Source organism: Micromys minutus (genome assembly GCF_963924665.1).
Source record: "Micromys minutus genome assembly, chromosome: 2".
NCBI classification, from domain to species: Eukaryota; Metazoa; Chordata; class Mammalia; order Rodentia; family Muridae; genus Micromys; species Micromys minutus.
Window position 1 is genome coordinate 77828324 of NC_137971.1, and position 26365 is coordinate 77854688.

The following is a 26365-nucleotide window of genomic DNA, read 5'->3' on the forward strand; positions in this document are numbered from 1 at the left end:
TTGGCTGAAATTCTAAAGACACACATTTAAAAATAATCTGTGCACCTGTCCTGCTGACAAATGACTGGAAAAGTTCATGCTGTTTCTGTCGGAGGAGAGAATGTTTGGGACCAGTAGCCTCTGACTCTGTAACCTGAGACCCAACTACAGGTGACCATAACAGCTGCCATTCCTCCCTGAGACTTGCTGTCTGCCAGAGGCTGCTCCAAGAGCACAGGGCAACGCCAGAGCACGGCATGATCAGACGAGAACACCTTAGAGTAAATTTGCTAGGGGGATTTCTATGCATTGGAAACTTTTAAATGAAGCTCAGAATTTTGGTTACTTTCCATGGCTCTACTGTTTGTTTGTTTGTTTGCTTGTTTGTTTGTTTTGCAAATCTAAAGTGCAGCTTACTTGTGCTTAACAAAAGATGCCACCCAGGAGGTCTTTGGGGCATGACAACAGTGTCACCTTGGCTAGGGAAACCTTGTTTTCTGACCAGCCATAAGATAATTTTCTTGATGGCAGATGAAGGGAGCAAGAAGCTCTGGGTCACTCAGGGAGAACCCAGCTATGATGCTTCCTCTTCATTCAGCCCCATCCAGATTCCTCCATGGACACAAGCCCAGACAGCAAGAGCTCTGATGGCCTGATGTCGAGTGTAAGACAGTGCCTGTGAAGTTTAGGTCTGAAGATGAAATCCAGGAGAGCAGCTCACAGGCTGGGTCCAGCTCGGTGTGGTGCATCCACCAGCCTGGGATGTGCAGCTCTGCATTCCAGCTCCAGCCCCACAAAAGGAAGCAGAGAAGGGAACCTGTCTGTGCATCAATCCCTAAGGAGGCAGGAGAATATGAGAAAATGAAGACTGATGGGGGCTTCAAGCTCACGACTGTTTACACATGTTCAGAGTGCACATGCACATGTGTGCTCATGCATGTGGGGACCAGAGGTCGACACTAAGCATCTTTCTCCATCACTTTCCACCTTAAGGTTTCTCGCTGACCTCGAACTCAGTGATGGGCTTCACCTATCTCAGTCTCTGTAGAGCTGGGATTACATATATGTGCCCTCAACTGTTATGTGAGTACTGGGGAGCAAATTCAAATCCTTTTTTCTGCTTGGCAGGTGCTGTACCAACAGAGCCATCTCACTGGCCCCATGGGAAAGTCCTTAGATCTTTCTGGCCTCTGTATCTTCTACTGTGAAATGAAATCCAAGAGCTTCATGCTTCAAATACATATGTGTAGACTGATTTCTGTGATGCTTTGGCCAACACAATGAAGAAGATAATGACAGCCCCATCCTGAATGCACAGAGTTTGAGGTCTGTCCGTCCCAGGAAACGAACTCCAAGTCACTCAAGAGCACATGGCCATCTCGATAATGCTATTGCGACAGTGTGAAACACTCATGGGCACTATGGGCCAGGACCCTTTAACAGCTGTATGCAACTAGTTCCATTCTGAATGGGGAAACTGAGGCCCAGGGAAGTCAACTAGGTCACAGCCGCATGGAGGGAGGTGGTAGCTAGAGCCCTGGGCAGCTCTGTCATTGATACTGTCTTGTCTTCCACCTGGCCATGGACTTGGGACAGTCTTTAGGCACTTCTGTTCTATTTTAATTTTTCCCAAGGGTCATTTTGGGGTCTCAACATATAGCACAGCTGAGCATTGATGTGTTAAGATGTTTCCTGACGACCCTGCCTTGCAGTAGGCAACATGGCACACAGCAGGCGGCTAGGGCAGTGGATTCTACCCTGCTCTGCCTGGCCCTAAGTCCACTCCTGCTCCACTGCAAGCCAAGCCCATCAATCAAAGAGCAGTGATCAACTCCGGAGAATACGGAGCGGCAGCGATAAGTAAGTGCCCTGTGCTTCCTGTGACCTTTAAACTGATTACCACTCTGGCTGAGTCCCAGTTCTGAGCCGAACTGAAAGGCCAGGCCTGAGCCAGCCTGACAGTTACTGAAACTGCGTCTCTCCCTCCCTTCCTCCTCCCTTCTCCCCTTCCTTCCCTCTTCATTTCTTGCGTACATGTTCACACATGTTTGTGTGTTACATGTGTTCCCATGAGTGTGTACACATCTTCTCTTGCATGTGGAAGCCAGATGTAAATGCTGAGTATCTTCCTAAACCAATTCTTCATCACATTTATTGAGACAGAGTCTCTTACTGATCCTGCAGTTCACCAATTAGGCTGGACTGTCCCACCAGCAATCTGCAGAGAGCCTGCTGTCCCATCCGGCAGCACGGGACTTAACAGCCTTACACTGCTGCTCCTAGCTTTCTACTTGGGTGCTGGGGACCCACTCAGGTCCCCATGCCTAGGTGGCAGGACTCCAATGACTGGACCAACTCTCTGGGACCCCCCTCCCCAACCCCATTTTCTTTTATTTTGAAACTTTAACTTACAATATATCCAGAATAGAAAAAAACAGAAAAGCAATTGCCAAAAAGGATGGAAAACCAGAAATCCTACCATGATTAATATCCATTCTACTATGGTCTTTTTCTAATATAAAAATATACACATAAATAAACAAAGGGATTTAGTAATTCAAAATACAGGCTCACAGATGCCCCACCATCTGCCATCTGCAAGCTGGGGAGGAGTGTAGGGGGTTATAGGCATGTGTGGTAACACGCCTATCGCTTATACATGTGGTGAGGTGAGTCCAGTGTTTGAGAGCCTGCGAGCTCAGAGCTCCTGAGGCCTGAGGACCAGGAGCCCCCAGGCAAGAGGATAGCAGTGTGCTGTGTAAACAGGAGGTTCTTTCTTCCTTCCTCACCTTTTATCCTCTGCAAGTCCTCACCAGTGGAGAGGCCATCCATGTGTTCAGCTCACCAGTTTAAACTCACATCTAACTCCTAGGAACACCCTCACAGCTAGACCCAGAAAAAGCATTCACCAACTATCTGTGGGAATAAACCTACTGAAGTTTAGACACGTCCCCAGAGATGAGGAGAATACTGTCTCATTAACATAGTTCCCCAAATTACAGCTTGTTCTTGGAGTACCAACACTAGAAAATAAAAGCCCCCAGATACAAGGTAACACAGAAGTGGTCCTCAAGGGAGAGAAAGGGCCATGTGAATTACACCCTATAGACTCTAGTTGCCAATCAGAACACACACTCACACACATGCTTACTAACAAAGGCACATACATTCTCTCTCTCTCTTTCTCTCTCTCTCTCTCTCTCACACACACACACACACCCAAGCACACATACTCATGCGTGCACACACAGAGATGAGTTCTGCGGGCCTCTAAGCTTTTCCTTTTTGAGCTCAGGTGAAGGATCAGCGTTTTCCTCCACAGTGTGGACTGTGGAACCCGCCACTCACTCTTCTGCTCTTGTTTGGCCCAGAAGACCTTCACACGCTGGCGGATGTGCTTGTCCTCACGTAGCTTCTTATGCCACTGCCGCAGTTCCTGAATCTCCGGGTCACAGCGCACCTGGAAAAGCCACAGAGCTTAGCTGGTCCCCTTTCTCCACACTTCCACACACCCCTTTACAAGTCTGCATGGGAAAGACTTCTCAATCAACTGGAGGTACTGTAAGTTCATAAAATTCTTTCTTGCAGCACTGGGCTCAGTCTCAGAGCCTTGTGCGTACTAGGCCAGTGCTCTAACACTAAGCCACGCCCCACCCTTGTTTTGATGTATTTTAGAGTCTCAGAAAACACTGTTCTCAATAAATTATCTACACTCCAAACTGCTCATTTCATATTTGAGAATAAATAAGATTGTGAGGATTTGCCACGCTAATGCTATGTTGAAATATTCTAAATTGCTGCTGTCCCATAAAATTTTAACATCTGATTTTAAATTTTCTCCATCTCATTTAAAAAAAAAAAAAGCAGATGAGGCTTAGATAATATATTAACCTAAATAGTAAATTAGTACCATTAATATCCATGGATTATATCCATGCAATATTCAAAATCTTATTATTTCAACATGTAATTAATATCAAAAATTTTAACGTAGGCAGACATGGCAGTACATACTATAATCCCAGCTCTTTGGGAGGCTGAGGCAGAGAAAACTGTGACTTCAAGACCAGAATAAGTTATACAGCAAGAATGTCTCTCCAGCCCCATGTTATAGTTCTTGTCTGAGTATCTTCTTTCTATGTCTGCTATATTTCTATCTCTATCTATGCTAGTGCTCTATCTACTCTTGAGCTGTAACCAGCAAAGTACTGGCTCCATCCCAACACCTGAATAACTAGATATGGTAGCAGATCCCTGGAATCCTGGCACTCGGGAGATAGAGGCAGAGAATCAGAAATTCAAAGCCATCTTCTAACCACACAGAGAATCCCAATGTGGGATCCAAGAGACTCTGTCACTCATTCTATTGAGATAGGAATGATTAGACCCATTCCACAGATGAGAGAACTAAGCTGGAGAGAGAGCAGATGTTATTCCAGGGGTGAGCAAACTGTGCAGGTGTGATACAGTTGTGCATGACCAAGTAGACTCTTTTTCCACATATCTTTATTATTTTATTATGTCATATAAATTATTTATTATTCACTTTATATCCGAATCACTATTCCCCTTCCAATGGTCCCTCCCCTAACCTCCCCCTTCTTCTCTGAGAGAGTAGAAGTCTCCCTAGGTATCCCCACACCCTGGCATATCATGTCTCTGCAGGGCTAGGTGCTTCTTCTCCCACTGAGGCCAGACAGGACAGCTGAGTTAGGGGAAAGGATTCCATAGACAGGCAACAGCTTTAGGGACAGCCCTGGCTCCAGTTGTTTGGGACCCACATGAAGAGTGAGCTGCACATCTGCTACATATGTGTGCTGGAGGCCTAGCTCCACTCCATGCATGCTCTTTGGTTGGTGGTTTAGTCTCTGAAAGGGTCTAGGTTAGTTGACTCTGTTGGTCTTCCTGTGGAGTTCCCATCCCCTTCAGGCCCTCAATCCTTCTCCTAACTCTTTCATAAGAGTCCCCAAGCTCCATCCAATGTTTGACTGTGGGTCTCTACAACTGTCTGAGTGGAACCTCTCAGAGAACAGCCATGCTGGGCTCCTTATCTACAAGCATAATTGCAAGGCATTGGTACAGGAACAGACAGGTTGATCAATGGCATTGAATCAAAGACCCTGAAACAAACCCACATATCTATGGACACTTGATTTTGGACAAAGAAGACACAACCAAACACTGGAAAAAAGAAAGCATCTTCAACAAATAGTTCTAGTCTAACTGGATGTCTGAATGTAGAAGAATGCAATTAGATCCATATTTATTACCCTGCACAAAACTGAAGTCCAAGTGGATCAAAGTACCTCAACATACAACTGGATGCACTAAATCTAATAAAATAGAAAGTGAGAAATAGCCTTGAACTCATCAGTACAGGAAACAACTTCTAGAACACCAATGGCTCAGGTTCTAAGATCAGTGATTGGTAAATGGGACCTCATGAAACTGAAAAGCTTCTTCTGTAAGGCAAAGGACACCATCAATTAGACTAAATAGCAGCCTACAGATTGGGAAAGGATCTTCACCAACCCTGCATCTGAAAAAGGGATAACTGTGAGACCTGGTGCCAGAAATTCCACACAGCTCTCTGGCTAGAGATAAGGGTGACCTCTGCAACCTCTGCCACTGGATCAGGCTGGAGTGTGCAAGCTCAGGTGAATGGAGAAGGAAAAAAAAAAAACATTTTGGCTGCTTCTGATGCTGAGCACAGCTTGCCCATGTTTCCACTGGCATGGGGCGCTGGACCAGGTTGAACTGAGCCAGCGAGAGACTTCAGTGTGGGATATAAGAAGCTTCAGGATAGAAAATCTCTTCCCAATCTGAGGTGTTATCAGCTCTTTAGAACAAAGGATCTCAAGTGGTGGAATGATTCTTACACGCATCTTTTTACTCTCAACCCAAGCTCCTGTTTATATATATACAGTTTTGAAATGGTTTGGAGTCTGACAACCAGCACTTTCTATTGGCTTGGCCTGAGGGCTTGGAAAGACCTTGCCTACATATTTGGGGGCAGTCCTGCTTTTGCCTGGAGCTTATGTGACCTGCCGTCATGTCTATCTGCATGGGAGGGACTTGGGGCATGGCTGATCTGACTGAAGTCTATGTCACATCCTCCAGCAGAGAGGGGACTTGGGGTGTGGCCAATGCCCTGAGGGGCTGTGAAGATTGGGAAGATGTGAAGCATGCCAGTGTGAAGATGGTAGTGTGAAGATTCTTGATTCTCGAGAAATTGGGAAGCTTCCTGCCATCTCACTCATTGTCCCTGGGGCTTCTACCATCTCAACTAAGAATCAGGGTTCCCAACATGGCCTACCTGCTTCACAGCTAATAACCAAAATTTATAAAGAACTCAAGAATTTAGACACCAGCAACCCAAATTAAAAAACTGGAATACAGAACTAAACAGAATTCTAAAAGGGAAGGAATCTCAGATGTCGAAGAAACACTTTAAGAAATGTTGAAAGTCCTTAGTCATCAGGGAAATGAAATCAAAAGGACCTTAAGATTCCATCTTATACCTGTCAGAATGGCTAAGAACAAAGATTCAAGTAATAGCACATGCTGGCAAGGATGTGGTAAAATGGGAACACTCCTTCATTGGTGGTGGAAGTGCAAACTGGTACAAACACTTTGGAAATTAATTTGGCAAATTCTCTAAAACCAAGAAGAATTCTACCTCAAGACCCAGCTATACCACTCCTGGGCATATACACAAAAGATGCCCCACTCTACTATAGGGGCATTTGCTCAACTGGGTTCAAAACAGCTTTATTCGTAATAGCCAGAAACTGGAAACAACCTAGATGTCCCTCAACTGAAGAATGGATTAAGGAAAATGTGGTATATCTACACAACAGAATATCATTGAGCTATTAAAAACCAAGCAGACTCTTAAGCATAGCCTCTCACCCCCTTCTCCATCCCTCTTCATTACCCTCTTGCTGGAAAGACTGCTTGACAATAAGCTGACTCTAAGCCTAAGTGGCTAATGATGATATCAAATTTATTCTGAAAGAGAAGTTAAAGTTGTTGAAGAACCACCACAATGTCTGAGGAGGTTGCCATGGTAACATTTACACAGTGCTTAGGGTTAACCTTTTTAATTAAGGGTGACCACTTTGTGGTTTCCAGTTCATGATCAGCTCCATTCATTAAATGGAAGCCATCGCTTTATACTCTGTGGAAGAGTTCCATGTGTTGGGATTAGTACGTGGATCTGGGGGAGGCACTAGATGCCAAGGTCAGTGGTCTCCCAGATAGTGGCTACTCCACTTATCCTTCCAGGGCCCCTAAGAGCGGGGGCGGGCGGGGGGAGAAGCCTGCTTGTTTTACTCATCGTTTAGAACCCATAACCTTGACTTGCTGGTCCACTGGACCAGAACAGGAGGGGTAAGGCAGAAGCAGGGCAATTAGAAGCTGTTGGAGACCTCAGGTGCATACAGGAAACAAGTACAGGCAGTTCAGAAGAGGTCAGGGGACAGCACAGCTGGAGCAGCCTTGGGGATAGAGCCATCCCAAGGGGGCCATCCAGGTAGGGGCCCATTTGCTTTATCAAGGTACAGTTGGATCTCGAGACTTTCCACTGAGCTTCCTACTGGGGATGTAACACTTGTCAGTAAGGCTACTTACACATCTGCCTCCCCCCAGGGCACAAACAGTCCCTGAACTGGGCCAAGTCGGGTTTGACCTTCAGATTCCCTCCCTGCTTACAGCAACTCTTCCTGTTTTCTCTCTCCTCTCTCAGTGCAAGGCACAACACCTATTATCTCTTGGAAGTGTGTTGCCATTATCTCTCCTGGGAACTTCTGTGAGTTGCCAGTAGCCCTGATGGTTGTCTTTTTACTTAATTGTAGTAAAATACAACATAAACACTACATTTTAATCATTTAAAGTACACTCCAGTGGTGCTAAGTACATTCAGAACTTTGTGCAACCAGTCCACCCATCCACTTCAAGAACATTCTTATCACCTCAAAAGGAAATTGTGTAGCCATTAATCAGAACCTTCTGGTTCTCTCTTCTCCCCACCCCTGCCACTAATCTGCTTTAGACTCCAGAGTGTCTGTGAATTTCCTCATTTGGGATATTTCACATAAAGGCAACCATTTGTCCATGGGCCCTTAGTGTACTGATTCTTTTACCTATACAGGGCTTCATGATTTACCCCAATCCCTTGCTACTTAGCATCCCACTGTAGAGCTATGCTATAGTAAGATTACCCATTTGTCTCTTCCTAGACATTGGAGTTATTGCCACCTTTTCCAATTGTGAACAGAGTTCTGTGATGACCTGCCACACCACATTTTTGCTTAAATATCCATCCCCCTATAGTTCTTTGACTATGACCTACATCACAAACAAAAACACCTGTTTGCCCACCCATCTAAGGCTGTATTCATTCACAGAGCTCTGTACACAGTACAGTGTGGTCTCCTCTCTTGGGCCAGAAGCCTTTTTCCTTGACTTTCTTCATTATGCTCTGGGCACCATTCACCTTGGCAGAATGCTGTTGCTGCAGCAGCAGCCTTGTTGGTGAGGCTCGCGTTGCCAGGTGATCGTGGGGCATTAGAGAAGGCCTTTATGAGCTGGGAGAACAGGCACCCATTGAACTGGGCTAATCCCACTGACTATTGTCACAGTTGGGAAAGCGATTCAGATGGCAGGAACTGTGCCCATCAGCAAATACCAGAGAGCAGCATGGTGTCAACGCACAGCAGTTTCCCTTCCCCCTCCCCACCCCCTACTCCTCCTTCCCACCACTTTGTTTTTAAGTCACCCTGGAGAGCCAGCTTGTTGGTTCACTAACAAAACAAAAGCTTCTCGATTCCAGTGCCAATTCTTATTTTTATTTATTTACTTATTTATTTTAATTAATTGATTCATTAATTTTGGTTTTTCGAGACATGGGTTCTCTGTGTAATAGCCCTGGCTATCCTGGAACTTTCTTTGTAGAGCAGGCTGGCCTCTAAGTCATAGAGATCTGCCTGTCTCTGCCTCCTGAATGCTGGGACTAAAGGCGTGCGCCACTATGCCTGGCCAGACATCAATGTTTATTTGTTATGATATTCATTTTGTTTTGTTAGAGATCAAACCCAGGGTTTTGCACGTGCCAGGCAAGTGCTCAACCACTGAGCATGCATGCCAAGTCTGGCTGTCTTTTTTTTAATGCACCTGAAATTATCTACTTCTTCCAATTATATAAAATTCTGATGAAAGGCAATTTAGAAAACCACATTAGTTTAGAAAGCCAGCTCTGGGCTGTGGAGATAACTCTGTGGGTAAAGCACTTGCCATACAAGCATGAGGACCTGAGACTTGGCACAGTAACACCGACCTATGACCCCAGTACTTGTACAAGATGGGAGGCAGCTCCAGCAGGGTCCTTGGAAGTTGGCATACCAGAGCCTCTTGCACACAGCCACAAATAACTAAGAGTTCTGTTTCAAACAGAGAGGAAAGCAAGGGGTGGTACAGAAGTTTGTCCTCTGACTATTGTATGAACACTGCAACAAGTGCATTCCCTTCCTCCACCACACAGACAAACACACACATCCACATATATATATGTATATGTGTATGTACACACAAGGGGAAGGGAAGGGGAGAGGAGAGGAGGGGAGGGGAAGGGAAGGGAGGGGAGGGGAGGGAAAGAAAACTCCAAACCGACACTCTTGAGACTGAAGCTCAGCTCTGCACAACCTTGCTTATGTCCTCAGAGCCTCAATTTCCTAATCTGTAAAATGGAGTTGGCACAAAACTAATACCTAAAATGCTAATAAAAACCTGTCTACATAAGTTACCTTTGTGTTAATTTACTCTTAAAATCAACTGGTAAAGAAAAGAGTAGATTCATCTGCTATGGTGAATCCTCCAATTGCCTTGGCTGCTCAAAACCAAGAGGCAGAGGAGCCAATGACTCAAAAATGTGGTCTCCCAGGAGTTTAGCAAGCACTGAGTACATACGCGATTCTGTAATTTCACAACTCTGGGCTCTGGCCAGCTGGTGCAGAGGTTCCAGGGTTGTGTGGGGTTGGGGAGGAAAGCAGCGGCTGCTAGGACTGCAGTCACCTTCACAATCTCTACTGCCCCAGTGCTCTGAGCTCACTTGTTTGCCTTGCTTCTTGGCAAAACAGACAATCACATAGCAACAGCTGCCCTGGCTTATTCCCTAGAGCTTTCCTAATTGCCTTGAAGGAAAGTGCTTAATCCATCCTAGTTACTGGAAGGATGCTGGAGAAGGAATGGAGGGGTCAGTCCTTCAGTGACACTCACTAGCACCAACCCTGAATTTGGCATGTGACATCTCCCAGAAGGTTCTTCTGATGACATCTTTGCCATGGCATGACATCCTAATGGTTATTTAGTAGACTTTACATTTAAGAAGGACCAGTTTCCACATGTAGGAGAGAGGGGTAGGCGGGGAGATGTTTGCAAAACTCCTTCCTGCTATCTAGTAAAAGCCCCAGAGCTCATAACTTTCAAGTTCCATTTTCTCTTTGTAGGAAGCTTGGAGATCTCTGGCAAAACCAAATCAGAGCAGAGCAAAGCCGGCTTCTTGTTGTAAAATTCACTAGTGTTTGGTGATCACTGACACTCACCCACACCACAGAATGCCTCAGAGTTGCTTGAACTAGAACCCTGCTCTGGACCAGCATTGTCAACAGTGGGTGTTGGCACATCTGGGAACACCCAGCTTAGCTGGTGGGTGTGAATGGCACTTTAGAAATCTAACGAGGGAGCAGGGAGATGGATCACTTGGTAAAGCAGCAAGGATGAAGACCTGCATTTGGATTCCCAGCCCCATGTAAAGTCAGGCATGGTGACACATGCCTGTACCCACACTGGAAGGCAGTGGTACGGGACAAAAATGCCCCCTGGAGCCTTCTAGCCAGCCAGCTAGACAACTCCAGGCTCAGTGGGAGACTTTGTCTTAAAACTCCAATGGTTGTTTGAGCCAAAGCCTGGTACTTTTCTATAGAATAGAGAAGATTCTAGCTGATTTTTGATATGCGCATATTGGATATGCTTAGTAAGTCAACAGTATAAGGTATAATAATCTGTCATTTTAAATGTTGCATGATGAAAAAATAAAGTGTACAGCAATGGAGGAAGATGCTCAATATTGCCCTCTGGCCTCCACACATGTGCGCACGCACACACACAAACACACATGTACACACGCACTCACATGTACATGTATACGCACACTACACATACATGTACATGTACACAAATCTAATGAATAGAAAAATAGCACTTATTCCTTTATTGCTATGGGCATCTTTATCCCCATGTATTTAACTTTAAGGTCTACTTCGGTGACCACTCATAATAGTCAGACACCTTTTTTTTTTTAATTAATTTTATCTTTTTTTTTTTTTTTTTCATTTTGCTGGACCGAACTACTTTATTCACTGAGAACCCAGACCACATGTGAGTCAAGTTGGAACCAATCATTACACCAAAGGCTGGGGCCTTCTGAGGACTGAACACTGTTACCCCAAAGCCTAAACAGACGGATGTCTTTGGCTCCTGACCTGTGTGGATTTTGTCCCCTGGACTAGTTATCTATACACAACACACAATGGATGCTGCAGGCAACCACGATACTGCTGTGTCACTACCTAAAAAAAGTGAGATGGAATAAAAATCCCAAAACACAGCCAAGTAAAGCACCCAGCGGCCTGGAGATGCCACCTTGATGGTCTTCTGCAGGGAAGGAGGTCCCTTCCTGAGAGGTGGGAGGAAGTAGAGAGCACTTTGGGGATGCCAGTGACATCTAAAGGGCACAAACTAGGAGGAAAAGAGGCTGGGGAAGCAAAGCAGAAGATGGCTCCCAGGAGCTGGCACAGTGAGACCCAAAGTGAGGGAAGCAGCCTCCAGAGGGTAGAGGACGCTTCGTCTGTTGGGTCACAGCCATACCCCAGGGCCTCCTGCATCTCTGTTCCTTGGCACTCACTGGCTATAGCTGATGTGCCCTTGCTCAGGGCTGTCTGCTGAGCCAACCCTGTCCTGGGCACCAATGAGGAAGGTACATGGCTTGGCTCCTGGATAGCAGAGGGGCTGCGTTTTATGGATTACTGATTATATGGTATCGCTTCTCAACTCTTTGCTTCCAACCTCTTTGGGTTATTTTGTATCTTCTAACCTCTGGTGTTGAGGCTATCCTTTTGTGACCCAGGCTGAAAACGATGGCACGAGCCATTCCATGTACATTTATTATACTTCTCTTGCCTGGCTTTATTTGGAATCTTTCATGCTTTTATATATACCTCTTCCTTCCTGGTTTCTGGAGCATCCAGTGTCTGGACTCCAGTTGTCTCTTTCCACCCATTTACGTCACGTTCTATTCTTTGTTTTTACTGGCTGGTTGGGTTTCACTTGGATCTTTGTTGTTGTTGTTGCTATTTCGTCACAGGGTCTCCCTATGCACCTGTGATTGGCCTCACACTATATCCTCCCACCTCAGCCCGAGGCTTCCATGTGTGGTTATAGCCGTGCAACACTATGTTGCTATATGCCAAGTGTTGTGACACATGCCTGCAGTCCCAGCCATTTGGGAAGCGAAGGCAGGAGAATCCTAAATTTGAAGAAGCCAGCCTGTATTACATAATCCAATCTGAGCAACAATAATAAAACCGCCCCTCTCCCACTGAGACAGGGATTTGCCTTACTATGTAGACCAGGCTAGCTTTGAACTCACATTGACCCACCTGTCTCCTCTCCCAAGAGCTGGGATTAAAGGTATGCACCACTGCATACAGCCTTGGAAGCCTTACTGGGGGCTGGAGAGATTGCTCAGTGGTTAAGAGGACTGACTGCTCTTGTAGAGGTCCTGAGTTCAATTCCCAGCAACCACACGATAGGTCATGACCATCAATTATGGGATCTGATGCTTTCTTTTGACCTGCGGGCTCTATACACAAATAGAGCACTCACTCATATTATAAAATAATAAATTAAATATTTTTAAATTTGCCATAATGTAATAAATTAATTAAAAGTAAATCATATCATAAAAGTCTCCTCCCGTGTGACGCAAGGACTTGAATGGCTTTCACTCTAGTGTCCTTGCTCCTGCCTTTCCGAGAACCACCTGACATTTTGGCTTGCTGCTCTATCTCAGGCCCTCCTACCTGCTTACAGATTGTCCTACCTCCTCCCTCATGGGTTCATTTCCCTCTATTTAAACTCATCTCTCAGGATTTCTTTCGGGAGGGGTGTTTGGGAAAGGCGTTATTTATAGCTCTTGAGTGATGGGTGAGTGGGTATGTAATTCTAGGTTCCATGTTGTTTTTCCCCTTCATCAGCAGACACTACACTCACTGTCTAGGGCATTTACTATGGCTGATGACAAGCCTATAATTGCCCTCTGGCTTTTTCTTTGTAGGGAATCTGCTGCAGGGCAGCTTTGAGGATTATGTCCCATGGCTTTGCTGTGGGACTTTTTGGATGGCCTTGTCTTTATCCGACTCATTCAGGGTTCACCTTTCAGTGCCCTTTACGATCTGGCTACTCCACCATCCCTCCCACAGCCATGCTGCAGTTCCTAGCACACTGACACTTGGTCCTCTCATCTTTTCTCGGCTGCTCCTCCTCCCAGCCCTCGGCTTCACTCTCCTCCCCAGACCCGACTCTCACTAACTGCTCCTTCAGCTGTGTCTATCTATTGGTTACCACATATCAGAGACGTGATCCACAGGTCAGCAACCTCCATACCCAGCCAAGCCTGTGAAGTTAGCACACAAGAGAGGGTAAGCCCAGGAAGGTGGGCTTTAACAGACTTCCTGTCACTGCTGATATACACTGCCTGCTTGTTCTCGGGTTTGTATCTGTATGTTTTTCTTTTTTTCTCACTGTGTGTGCAGCGCTGGGGTTGGACCTATGGCTTCATGCAGGCTGGGCATGCATCCTGCCACGCAGTCATCCTTGCCCATTCAGGGGAGTACTTTCCTCTACCATCAGCACACTTAGTTCTTTTTCAAATCTGAATTTCCCCTCTTTTTCATACTGTCTTGTTCTTCCAGCATGGCCTTTATTTTGTTCTAGTAAATCTATATAATCATTGTAAACATACTTCACAAACTCAAATTGCTATGCTTGAGGGCCTGAGTGCTCAAGTTGGTGCTGGCTGCTGACTCCTCTCTTCTTTGGAGGTTCATTTTTAAAATTAGAGTTTATAACTTCTGATGGTCTTAGTTCCAGCTCCAAGCTTGTCCACATCTGAGGTCATGTCTATAACTAGCAAATTCTGATTGGAGTGAACAAGACAGTAAATATTGTTGCTTTTGTGGGCCATGAAGTCTCTTTCAAACCAATTCCATGCTGCCATACACCATAAAAGCGGCAGTAGACAATATGCTAAATAGCTGTGGCTATGTTCCAGTAAAACGTTATTTGGAACACACGGGGGGGGGGGGGGACTGGGAGAGGGGGGATGGAGAGAGGGGGAGAGGGATAGGAGAGAGAGATGGATGCACATATACACACGTGGGGGGACAAAACAACTTGGTTTGTTGCCAGATTGAATGGGACAGGCCTATAATCCCAACTACTATGGAAACTAAAGCAGGAGGAACACACTTCAAGGCCAGTGTGGACAACTTAGTGAGACTGTGACTCAAAGAAGAAGGCCAAAAACATACTGAGGTTGCTCAAGGGTGGAGGACTTCTTCCCCGTGTGTGTGGGTGGCCATAGGTCCAATCTTGAACACTACAAAAATTATTTAACAAAAAAAAATAAAACCCAAGGAATGAACAGGGGCTGGATGTTGTCCATGGGTTTGCCGACCTATGCCTTGAGCCCCATGGGCTTTACAGCCCCAGCCTCCTCTGGTGCCTCTTCCAGCTCTCACACTAATTTGACGCTGTGCCCTTGGTGAGTCCCTTGGACTCTTGTCTTTAAAAACCCACTCAAATTGTAAGCTCAACAAATAACACTGATGTCATTTGGGTTCTGTTGACATAGGAACCTCCCCGCCCCTCCCCCCGCAGAGTTCTAATGCATGCCAGTGAGGTAGAAAAAGACCTGCAGGACTCCAGGTGATTCCAAGGGGCTGAAGCCTGGGCCACCCTGCTTCCCTGAATGAGAACCCCAGGAATGAGCTTAACGCTACAAGCCCCGCCTAGGACATCTGTACGGCTTGGCTGTTTCAGTTCCTACACAAATACCAAGCTGATTACTGCAAATCTGTCCAGTGTGAGTCAAGGGAGCACTCTTGGGCTGTTAGGCCGTGGTCAGGAAAGCAGTTGCTGGGTGACTCACAAGCACCAGCTGCCTTTCCTGAGGTAGTCTTTGCAATGCCCGGATCTAAGGCCTTCTCCCAGGAAACCACACCTACTTTTGTACTGAAGTCTTTCCCTCAACTCCTGCTCCCCGGGGAGGGGGGCAGGTCACAGCACATACAAGAAAGACATGGAATTTCCCCCACATCTCAATGATGTCAGTTCAGACAGAGTTCATCCAGCTTCTCTTGATAACGGAGTGTCCAGATGATCAGGAATGAATCAGATTGCAAAGGCATTTAAGGTATTTGATGAACCTCTCAGTGACTTACAGGGTAAATTACACCACAGTGTGCTGTGCCAAGGACCCTGTCACAGGGCATGCTCTGAGCTCTTCCCTCTCATCCACACTGACAGTTGTTGAGGGTTTCTAATGCAGGACCTGTGAGCACTGTTTTAGAAGCTTTATGTACATTATTTATTCTCAGAAGAAATCTATGAGGTGGGCAGTATTTCCACTCTTTTCAAAGAGGAAACTGATCCTCAGTCAGGCAAATAATGCCCCGAAATCAGTACCTATTGTAGCCCAGTGTTGAACCCAAGCAACAAGGAAAACCTGCTCCAGTGTTGCCATTCATTCTATTCCTGGCTGAAGCAGCAGCTCAGGGTTGCTTGTGGTATGGCTGAGTTTGAAAGCCAGTGATTCCTCTGCCAGGGTTCTCAAAGAGTGTTCCCCAGGTCGCCAGCATCCCTAGCACCCAGGGTTCTCAAAGAGTGTTCCCCAGGCCGCCAGCATCCCTAGCACCCAGGGTTCTCAAAGAGTGTTCCCCAGGCCGCCAGCATCCCTAGCACCCAGGGTTCTCAAAGAGTGTTCCCCAGGCCAGGCCGCCAGCATCCCTAGCACCCAAGAACCTGTTTGAAATGCACATTTTCAGGACCCACCCAACCCTCCCAACTCTGGGGGAGGGGCCCTGATACAGGCTGCAGATGGAGAACCGGGGTGTGGTAATGTGAATAATACAAGCACTCAGGAAGCTGAGACAGAGGATTGTGGGTTTGAGGATAGCCTGGGCTGTCTCTAAATAAGTAAATAAATATCAAGAGTTAGGGATACAGCTTTGGGGAAAGCACTTGCCCAGTTTGTGTGAGGCTCTGGGGTTCATCCCTAGAAGGCAGGGGTGGGGAGTGGGAGGAGCCACCACACTGTGCCCTTGTTGAGTCATGTGGATTCTTGTCTAAAAAACCCCACTGTCACTCAAAATTTAATTATGGACTCAAGAGCTGGAGGTACAGCTCAGGTGGTAGAAAATGCTCGATCAGCACATATAAAGTGCTGCATTCCTGGGTTTGATGCCCAGCTCCATATAAGTCAGGTGTGGTGTCATATTGTAATACAAAATCAGATGGTAGAGACAGGAAGGTCAAGGAGTTCAAAGCCATCCTTCGCTCATGACAAGTTCAGAGACTATCCTTGGCTACAGGAACCCTACCCCTATCCCCCACACACATATGGGAGTCTATTCACACATATGTCAGTGAATAATGTAGGCCAAGCTCATGACTTGCTCTGACCAAAAGAAGGTAACAGAAGTACTGCTATGAAAACTCTGAAATCTAGGCCTGAAGAAAGCTTGTAGCTTCTGGACCTGTCTCCTCGTGTTAGTTCTACATTTAAGGAGGCTCTTCTGATCCACCACAACATGTTAAAAAGCCACATGGAAAAGAAATGCCAACCAGCATGCCATCTGCCAGACATGTGAAAACAGCAGCTTGGCCTCCCCTCTGTACCTAGTCACCTGCTAATCTGGGTACACAGGGAACCAGCAGAATAGCCCATCCAGTTCACACACAGGATGCTGGAACACAGTAAAGCACTGTGGATTTATTCTTCAACATTATCTTTGTTGTTGTTACAGTACGTTGTGTGCAGATGCATGTGCTGCAGTGCATTGTGGAGGTCAGAGGGCAATTCTGCGCAGCTAATTCTCTCCTTGACCTTTTGGGAGGATGCTCTTACCCACTAAGGGATCTCCCTAGTCTAAGTCTACAGATTTAGACCACCAAGTATTCTCATAGGTTGCTATCCACCCAAAAAGACTCAACCACAGCAGAGAAACTGACCTGTGAATTTTTACCTTTAAAGGAAAGTGACCCAGAGAAGTGGAGAAGGGCAGCTAGATGCCAAGCAGGATGCCAGGGACCTCACCTTCTGGTCTCTCCTTGCCAAGCTTCTCAGTATAGATCTAGCACAAACCCCTGTGAGCTTATGTCCCCCTGTCACCATACAGGGTAGTCAACCTTTTGACATCAGAAAGTAACACTGAGGTTTGTAAATGTCATGGGACTGCATTCATGGCCCTCAGACTGTGTGCTAGGCATGCCTGAAAGCTGAAAGGTCTTTATTGTTACCTTGATGTTTGTCTTAAGACAGGTTCTTCCTGTGTAGTAGCCCAGGTTAGATTCTATCTCCTGATACTCCTGCCTCAGACTCCTGAGTGTTGAAATTAAGGGTTTGCTCTGCCACAGACAACTAAAAAGTAAAAATAATTTTGAGACATATTCTCATGTAGCCTAGGCTGGGCTTGAACTCACTATGTAGCCAAGAGTGGCCTTAAACCTCTGATCCTCCGGCCTCCACCTCCCAAATGTTGGGATTACAGATCTGTGTCATCATGTCCTTGTTTTATGTGGTTCTGGATATTGAAGCTAGGGCATCATGCATGGTACAAAAGCACTCTACCAACTGGGCTACACCCCAAGCCCTTGAAGAAATCCTTGATAACATTAAACAAGAGGCATTTTCATGTTACGTTCTCCCCTGTAGATGGCCTGGCCAGGCCAGGTCTTGTGTGTTTTTCTTGTTTATTCTCCACTTCAAACCTAGGAACTGGAATTCAGTATTACTGCTAGTCACAGTTTGTAGATGAGGAAAGTGAGGCTTGGGGAAGCTCAATGCCAATTCAAGGCCACACGGCAAAGGAGGTGGCATTAGGCTTATGAAGCACTGATGGCAACGCCAACCCACTGCACTGATGGCAATGCCAACCCACCATATTGGTTCATATGCAGATCCTAGGCTATCTGGAGTTCATCTCATACTGGAGTAGGTCCTACTAGGCAAACAAGATGGGAAGAGGCTGCTTACAGCCTGGCAAGATGACAGGCTTTGGGCTACTTATACCTGAGGAGGTACTAGTAGTTCTATGTAAGTAACTGAAGGAACTGGTGAGGGTGGGGGAGGGGAACCTAGCCTGAGACCTGATCCCAGAGCAGCCCAAGGCCCCTATTTATAGTACTGTGGCCTATTTCAGCCTGCTGAGTGGCCAGACATTGCCCCAAGAAGGAGGCCTGAATGGGGACCACAGCAACTGGGTGCCTTCTTTCTGGGGCACCAGAGTCCTGCTGGGCACAGACAGAAGTTTTTATCCCAATCAAAAGAATGTTTTGAAAAATAACAAGTTTTCTCAGGCAGGAAAAAAAAATCCAACAAAACCCAAAAGAATAGAAACCAAGTACTTGGATACCACCAAGAAACAACTGTGAATATATTCTTACAGAGTAAACACATGGTCACAGCTTTCAACGAAGCTACACCCTCACAGCTAACAGGATAGGGGTGGGGTGAGAGGTGGGGATGGAGGGTGGGGGATGGTAGGAGCACAATTGTAAGTCCTGTTTTTCAGGAATAGAAAGGGAAACTGAATAATTGAAATAGTGACAGGGCTGTCGAGCCAAGAGGCAAACCTCTTTACCCAAGCTGTTCCTTCTGTGTTAAGAAGCAGACTTTTGTGTGTGTGTGTGCTGGGAATAATAATGCTGTCCTCTAATCCCAGTGTTTGGGAGGCATGGAAATTAGGTCTACAAGTTCAAGGCCAGCTTTGAATCTCAAAAATAAAACTGCATAGCTGGTGGGAGGGGCTCCCTAAAAATCTGTAAACAGTCAGTGGTTGCTGGGGAGGGAGAGACATTTTCTTCAGTGATGTGGCCACTGGTAGGTAAGGTGTCTATGCTCCTGTAAGCAGCCCTTATGAAATTCGCATAAAGGGATGGGGAGGAGAAAGTGCAAGGGGCAGAGGTGGGAAGAGAAGAGGAATCAGGTGGGAGGGAACAAGAATGTGGAAGGTCATGTGTGGGAACATGTATTGAAATGCCATGATGACAGCCATTATTATACATAAGAATAATCATGTAACAGAAAACCACAGAGGTCACTTTGGATTCAGGAGGTCTGGAGTGGTGCTTAAGGCTCCCTGCCTCCCAACCAGCCCCAGGTGAAGACACCTCTGGCATAGACTACAAGCTGATAGGAAGAACAAAACATCACCACACGGCTTCTCCTTTTCTGCCACAGAATAGTGGGTGCTATTAGCTGGTGGCTGCTGCTGCTGCTGCTGTATGTTTTTTGAGACAGGGTTTCTCTGTGCAGCCCTGGATGGCTTGGAACTCACACTGGGGACCAGGCTGGCCTCAAATTCAAGAAATCTGCCTGCCTCCCAAGTGTTAGGATTAAAGGCACATGTCACTACTACCCCCCCCTTCAAGATTGGGTTATAGAAGGTATTTCTGTGGGACTATGCAGTTCTCACATACCTTCTGTGGTATATTATAGAAAAGGTCTCTGCAGAAGTGTGGATTCTAGTGGGTGTGGGCTGGGGAGATGGCTCAGAAGAACCCCAGTTCCATCCCTAGAACCCACACAGAAAGTGGGCACAGTGGCAAGTACTTATGCCCCCAGTGCTAGGGAGGCAGAGACAAGAGGGTCTCTGGGCTTGCAGGACAGCCAGCCTAGCCTATGTGGCTAGTTCCAGGTCAATGAGGCATCCTGTCTCAAAATACATGGTGAGTGTGACACCTGAGAAATGGCACTTGGGAAATGGGCCTCTGCACGGATGCACACCATGTGCATGTGCACAGTACATATACAAACCCTGGAGACCAGGGATTTGGGGGAGCCCCTGCATCTGGATGCTACCACTCGCCTCAAGAAGTCAGTAAGATTATGTGACTCCTTTCCAATCATAAAACCCAAGTTACACCAGCCTACTGACAGTTGGTACTGGGGTCTGTTTTTTGAGTAATTCATCTCCTGGACCCCTCATCCCAGCTCACTCACATAACCTACACTGAGCTTCAAATACATCTAGCACCTTCCACCTCTTTGTGCTTCAACGCTTGCACTGGGTCTCTATAGCCTTTCAGAGTGGCCTCCTTACCTATCCTGTCACCTGCAGGAGTCACCTCCCTTCTTCTCTGGTCCTCTCATTTGCTCTCTTCTGTCTTATGGCACTTAAGTTGCAGCAGGGTTGTGATTCCCTCCGAGCTGCTAGGTTTGGTCTTGAGATGAACCTAGACCTAGTCACAGTTACTAATGCTGCAATAAAACACCATGACCAGAGCAACTTGGGGAGGAAAGGGTTTACTTAGCTTACACTTCCACATCATGGTTCACCACAGAAGGGAGTCAGGACAGGAAGTCAAGCAGTGATGGAAACCTGGAGGCAGGAGCTGATGCAGAGGTGACGGGGTGACGCTGTTTACTGGCTTGCTCATCATGGCTTGTTTATCTTGCTTTCTTAACGGAACCCAGGGCCACCAGCCCAGGGATGGCCCCACCCACAATGAGCTGGACACTCCCCAATTAATCACTAATTAAGAAAATGAAACTACAGCTGATCTTAGAGAGACATTTTTCTCGTGTGAGGTTTCTTCCTTTCAGATGATGCTAGCTTATATCAAGTTGACATAAAACTAGCCAGGATACATGGTGTGTGCTTTGTTAATCCCCTCTGAGGCTTTCTAACTCTACTATGAAAAGCACATGCCCCTGGTAAACTGCTGATCTTAGAAGGCTCTACAATAAAATTGTATAGAGCACAACCCCTAGAGTTTATGTTACAGTCTAAATTTGTTGCAATCTGCTTGATTACCACATGTGTGAGATGAAACTCACATTGTAGGCAAATGGGGTTGGGGTGATTTATTAAGTGGTATTATTTTGACAATAGATGATAAACTTTGGGGGGAGGTCAGGATGGTAGAGATGAAATCCAAGGCATCGAGCTAAGCATGTGCACTATCACTGAATCACACCCATAGCATTTCTTCTGTATTTAGTGTGTGTGCATATATGTGTGTGTATATGTATGTGCACCTGTATGTAGAGCCAAGAGGACAACCTCCTGAGTTTGTTGTTTTGATTTTTGTTTTTTGTTTATTTGCTTGCTTGCTTGCTTTTTTGAGACAAGATCTCTCACTGTCTTCAAACTCATTTAAACAGGCTACAGAGGGTGATCAGGGAGCCCATCTATCTGTCTCCACTTCCTGAGTGCTAGGATTACAAGTGGGGTGTCACCACACCTAGCCCTTTTGCCACATGCTTTATGGATTGAACTCGGATCCTCATGCATCACAATAATGACTTTACTAAGTTATTGCCCCAGCACCCTTGTCCCCTTTTAAAGACAGGCTGCATTGTGTCTTGGGCTGTCCTGGAACTCCCACGTAGCTGAGGCTGACCTTCAAAGTGCTAGGATTCATGGTATGACCCTTAACTCTCATAAGCCCCTTGCCTCGCTCTCCCAAAGTGCTGGGATTACAAGTATACACCACCTCACAAGGTTCATTCTTCACACTCTGTTACATATTTGTTTGTACTGATTGACAGCCTACTATAGTAATGCAAGCAGGGCAGTGTTTAAAGCAGAGCTGCCTGCCTACTAAGGACGGTTATTCGTGAATGAACCATCTAACTGTAGAGTCCACTTGCTAACTGGTTCTGCTATACCAGTCTCAATTAGCTGGAGAAATTAAATGCAGAGTAAATAACTTCAAAGCAATTATAAAACTAAGAACAACTGTGCTTAAATAGGTATTCTAGGCATCACCCAACCAACTGGCCAGATAAGTATGACTCACACAAAGCTGTTTCCTACCACCCCTGAGTCAGCTGCTATCTGCCCTCACCTGGGCCCCTGCATGAGAACGGAAGTACTGTTTTTGTGATATGGGTTCACCTAGCTGTGTTGCTGTCCCCAGAGGAAAGAAGAGGGAGAGAAGCTGAAAAGCGACACAAAGGGAGGAAATGCATCAGGCCCTCCCTAAAGCAGCTGCACCAGAGACACCTTCTCTACAAGGGAAGGAAGCCCCAAAAAGCCCAAAAGCAAACCGGAAATATAGAGAAGCCAGGCAATCAAGAGAAGGGCTGGAATGTGGCTCCGCAGGCACAGCACTGCTCTAGCGTGCATAAAACCAGGGGTTCAATTCCCAGCACCAGTATAAACTAGGTGTGCAATTAAAGTCTGAAGGCAGGATGATCAAGAGTCCCAGGCCAGCCTGAGCTGTCAAATAAAACCCTAATTCAATCAACAAAAAAACAGGTCAAAGAACAGATGTGTGCTGACATGGAAAGGTGCCTCTGGACTTGCCATATAGCCCACAGGAGGAAGGAAGAGGACAACTTTGGTTCACAAGCTGAACCTACTGAACTCTCTTACTGGCCCAAGACACGAAATGCATCTTTTCCTTAAAAATTGCATATATATATATGTATATTTTATATATATATGAAAGTTCACACAAGCAAAGATGGAAAATATACACCTAGAAGGGTGCTTATTGTCCAGAAATGGTGATGTCCACATTGTATGTGTATGCATGCACATATGTAGGTGTGAAGACCAGGCAGAAGTCAGCACCGGTATCTTCCTCCACCAATGTCCCCCATCTCACTGAACCTGGAACTCATCAGTTTGATCAGGCTGGCCAAAGAGCTCCAGGAATCTTTCAGCTCCACATCCCTAGTTTTGTGATTGCATGTATGCATTACTGTTCAATGCCCACCTTCTTACATGGGTGCCAGGGATCTGAAATCAGGTCCTTTTGCTTGCCCGGAAGGTACTTTACCTACAGAGCCCTTCGCTTGCTTTTCCAGATGCAAAGAAGAGGCCACAAGTGAGCCAATGAGCCTCCCTCCCCCCACTAGGAGGAGTGGTTCAATTCAGAGGAAATGTCTCCACATCCACGCATGACCTGAACCTATTCTTGATAGTCTCATTCTTCTCACAGCTTCCTCTGGGTCCTCACGGCATCGAGAGCTTTCTATACCCCTCCCTCACCTCTGTTTCTGAAAAGCCCCTCAGTGCCCCAACTAGGAAGATGTACACGTTTGAAGTCTGCTTGGGTTACAAAGTGAGATTCTGTCTTAAAAAACAAAAACAAGGGACTGGTGAAATGGCTCAGCAGGTAGCGACACCTGCCACCGTGCCCAAGGAGCCAAGTATGTCACCGGGACCTACATTGAGGAAACAGAGTCAACTCCCACAAGTTGTCTTCTGCCCTGCACATTACTAACAGGGCAATCACAGTGTGTACCCATACACATAAACATGCACATACACAGGTACACATACACATGTACACACTCACAAAAGCACAAAAAAATATGTTTTTCATTCAAAAAATAAAAATGGGCTGGATGGAGGTGGCACATGCCTTTAATCCCAGCACTTGGGAGGTAGAGGCAGGCAGCTCTCTGTGAGTTCAAGGCCAGCCTGATCTACAGAGCTAGTTCCAGGACAGCCAGACTACACAAAGAGAACCCCTGTCTCAAAAACTTAATTAACTAATTAACTAGTTAATTAATTAAAATAAAGACAAGGGCTGGGGCTAAAGCTCCATTAGTAGAGTGCTTTCTAGCATTTGGGAAAGCCCTGGGCCCATCCCCAGCACTGGATAAAGTGGGTGTGGTAACACATGCCTATAATCCCAACACTCAGGAGGGGAAGGCCAGAAAACCAACACTTCAGTCAATCTCGGCTGTAAAGAGACTTCAAGGCCCACTTGAGCTACAAGACCCAGACTGAAGACTAGTAAATAAAAAACTTAAAATCCATTCATACTGCTGTCCTTAGTGCTGATAGATTAGCTTTACTATCCAGACAACATCTCTGCCCAACAGGTGACACTTCCCCCACCCCTGCAACTATCAGGACTGAACGCTGCAGCTAGGTTAGTGACCATGGGATACACCCCCAGGTCCTCAACAACAGCAAAGATGGAGACTAGAGTCAGGTGTGGTCATCCATGTCGGTAATCCCAGAGCTCAAGTACAGGCAGGGTGCTGCCATAGTAAGAAAAACAGAACCAACAACCTTAATAACATTATAGCTAGTGATATCATGGCTACCTATAAAAATTCAAATATGTTATTTCAACAAGTATGTATGTGATGACCTAAAGAAAGGCATCTGTGAGTGAGTCTGGTGGTGGGGAAGGTATGTGTTAGCCAGATGCATCGAAACCACACCCAGAAGTCTGCAAAGGGCAAGTGGATTCACTGAGGAGAAATTCATCCTAGGAATTCGATTTCACCAGCAAGCTGGGGCCAAAATTGTTCTACAAGTCACAAAGAGCACAAACAGCCACCGAAGAAGCTTCAGAGAAGTAGCCACACACCAGCCAGAGGGGACCAGTTGTAACCTGATGCAATTACCCGTGCCTCCTGTGTTTAGCATTCCTTCTGCACAATCCCATGTCTAACTTTGGGCCACAGAATCTGTGCACCTGCTGACAGATATCAGCTGTCAGAAGATTCTATCTTCCCTGCAGGACTCTCAGATAAACCTGGAACTCATGTCTGGGGTCCAGCCTGTATGGGGGTTGTCATCTTAACAGTCCCTTCAGTTTCTCTCATTGCAAAGCTGGGTCACACATGTGTTTGATAAAATGAATCCCCCCACACACACACACACACTTATACAGAGTAAACGCATACCACCCAAATGTTACTATATCCTCTTCCCAAGTGCCATATCTGGAAGATTAATGGGGGCAGCTGCTAAGGTCAAGAATCTTGATGCATGAGCAACTCCCCACAGAAGCTCATGGTTATGTGCCTGCATAAATCACAGAGGAGGGCTAATAAAATGGACCAAACTCGTTTGTTATTCATTCTTAAAGATGATTTGAGGATTCAGTTACTCATTTATAAGATTCCAAGAGTGCACAATGCCAATATAGCACTGGGGATGGGGTCAGTGGCAAATGAGCTAATTCATTTACCACTATTGGTGTCTAGATACTGCTACATTGACTAAATGCCCAGTATTTATTTCATGATCTCTCCATTGAGGACTAGCTGTGCATATGCCTTACTGATTCTAAGATCCTATATGGCTTTAGGAAGAAATCCAGATTCTGGACTAGTTTTGCATCTAGATCACACTCACGTGGCCTTCCCCTCCCTCCGTGGGCCCCTAGCTATTAAGAAAAGGGAGAGTCATAAACCTAGAGTTAGGGAATGCCAAAGCCAGTGAGGTTAAGGAAAAATAGTGGAACAAACAGCCATTTGACCCCCAATTTCTAGGATTCTCCAAGCCTCAGAGGTCAGCAGTCTGTGGAGCTGAATAGCCTCAGAGTTGTGCAGTGCACAGCCTGAACACAGCACGGGCCCACTCTTCCTATATTCTTCAGCATGATGCTCTTAGAACTCCATTGTCCCCAGGCATGCTTCAGGCTTTCTCCTCATCTCGGCCTTCCTCCTTCCACCAAGCCATCCAAACTTGAGGCACAGTTGATATACACTGCTAGTGAGCACCTGGACGTGTTTAGTGGTTAGACTCTAGCCTCTCTAGGGTAATTTTATAATAAAAGATACGAACCCCATCCACCACCAGCAATTAACCTTACAGACAGACAAATATCAGACAAGTGTGTAGACACATGAGCAAGAATATTTTGCACAAAATTGCAATTTACAAAGCAGACAAAAAATAGAATGTTGAGTTGGTCACAGGTCAGCAGATTACAATTCATGTTTTTCACAGAAATAAAACATAGGTGCATATCACAGAACTAACAACATTTGTGGGGTGGGATCACTGTGTGCAGACAATGAAAGTTATCTGCTGGTAAGAGTAGAACATGGGCACAAAGATTTTAGCACACCTAACTCTATGAAAACAAAAGAAAATTTCCCATAAGAATAAAAAATTCTAGGAGGCTAAATACCAACGAGTGACCCACATCATTTAGTTTTTCCATGGCTGGTGTCACTAACACTCCCCACCAAGCAATGACTTCAGATCCATCCCCTGAACCCACAAGGTGAAAGGAACAAACTAAGTCCCAAACATTGTCGTCTGGCCATCACACAGATGCT

General features: G+C 46.0%; 1 protein-coding gene across 2 annotated transcripts in view; it reads right to left on the reverse strand.

Moving 5' to 3' along the window:
- IQCK (IQ motif containing K) overlaps nucleotides 1-26365 on the reverse strand; it is a gene marked incomplete at its 5' end in the record, with an annotated part of 109183 nt that overhangs the window by 25318 nt on the left and 57500 nt on the right. For both annotated transcript variants that reach the window (XM_080911301.1, XM_080911300.1), the window contains one exon: nucleotides 3328-3439. In XM_080911301.1, the coding sequence (XP_080767427.1) occupies nucleotides 3328-3439 (112 nt within the window). The remainder of the gene's footprint in view (nucleotides 1-3327; nucleotides 3440-26365) is intronic.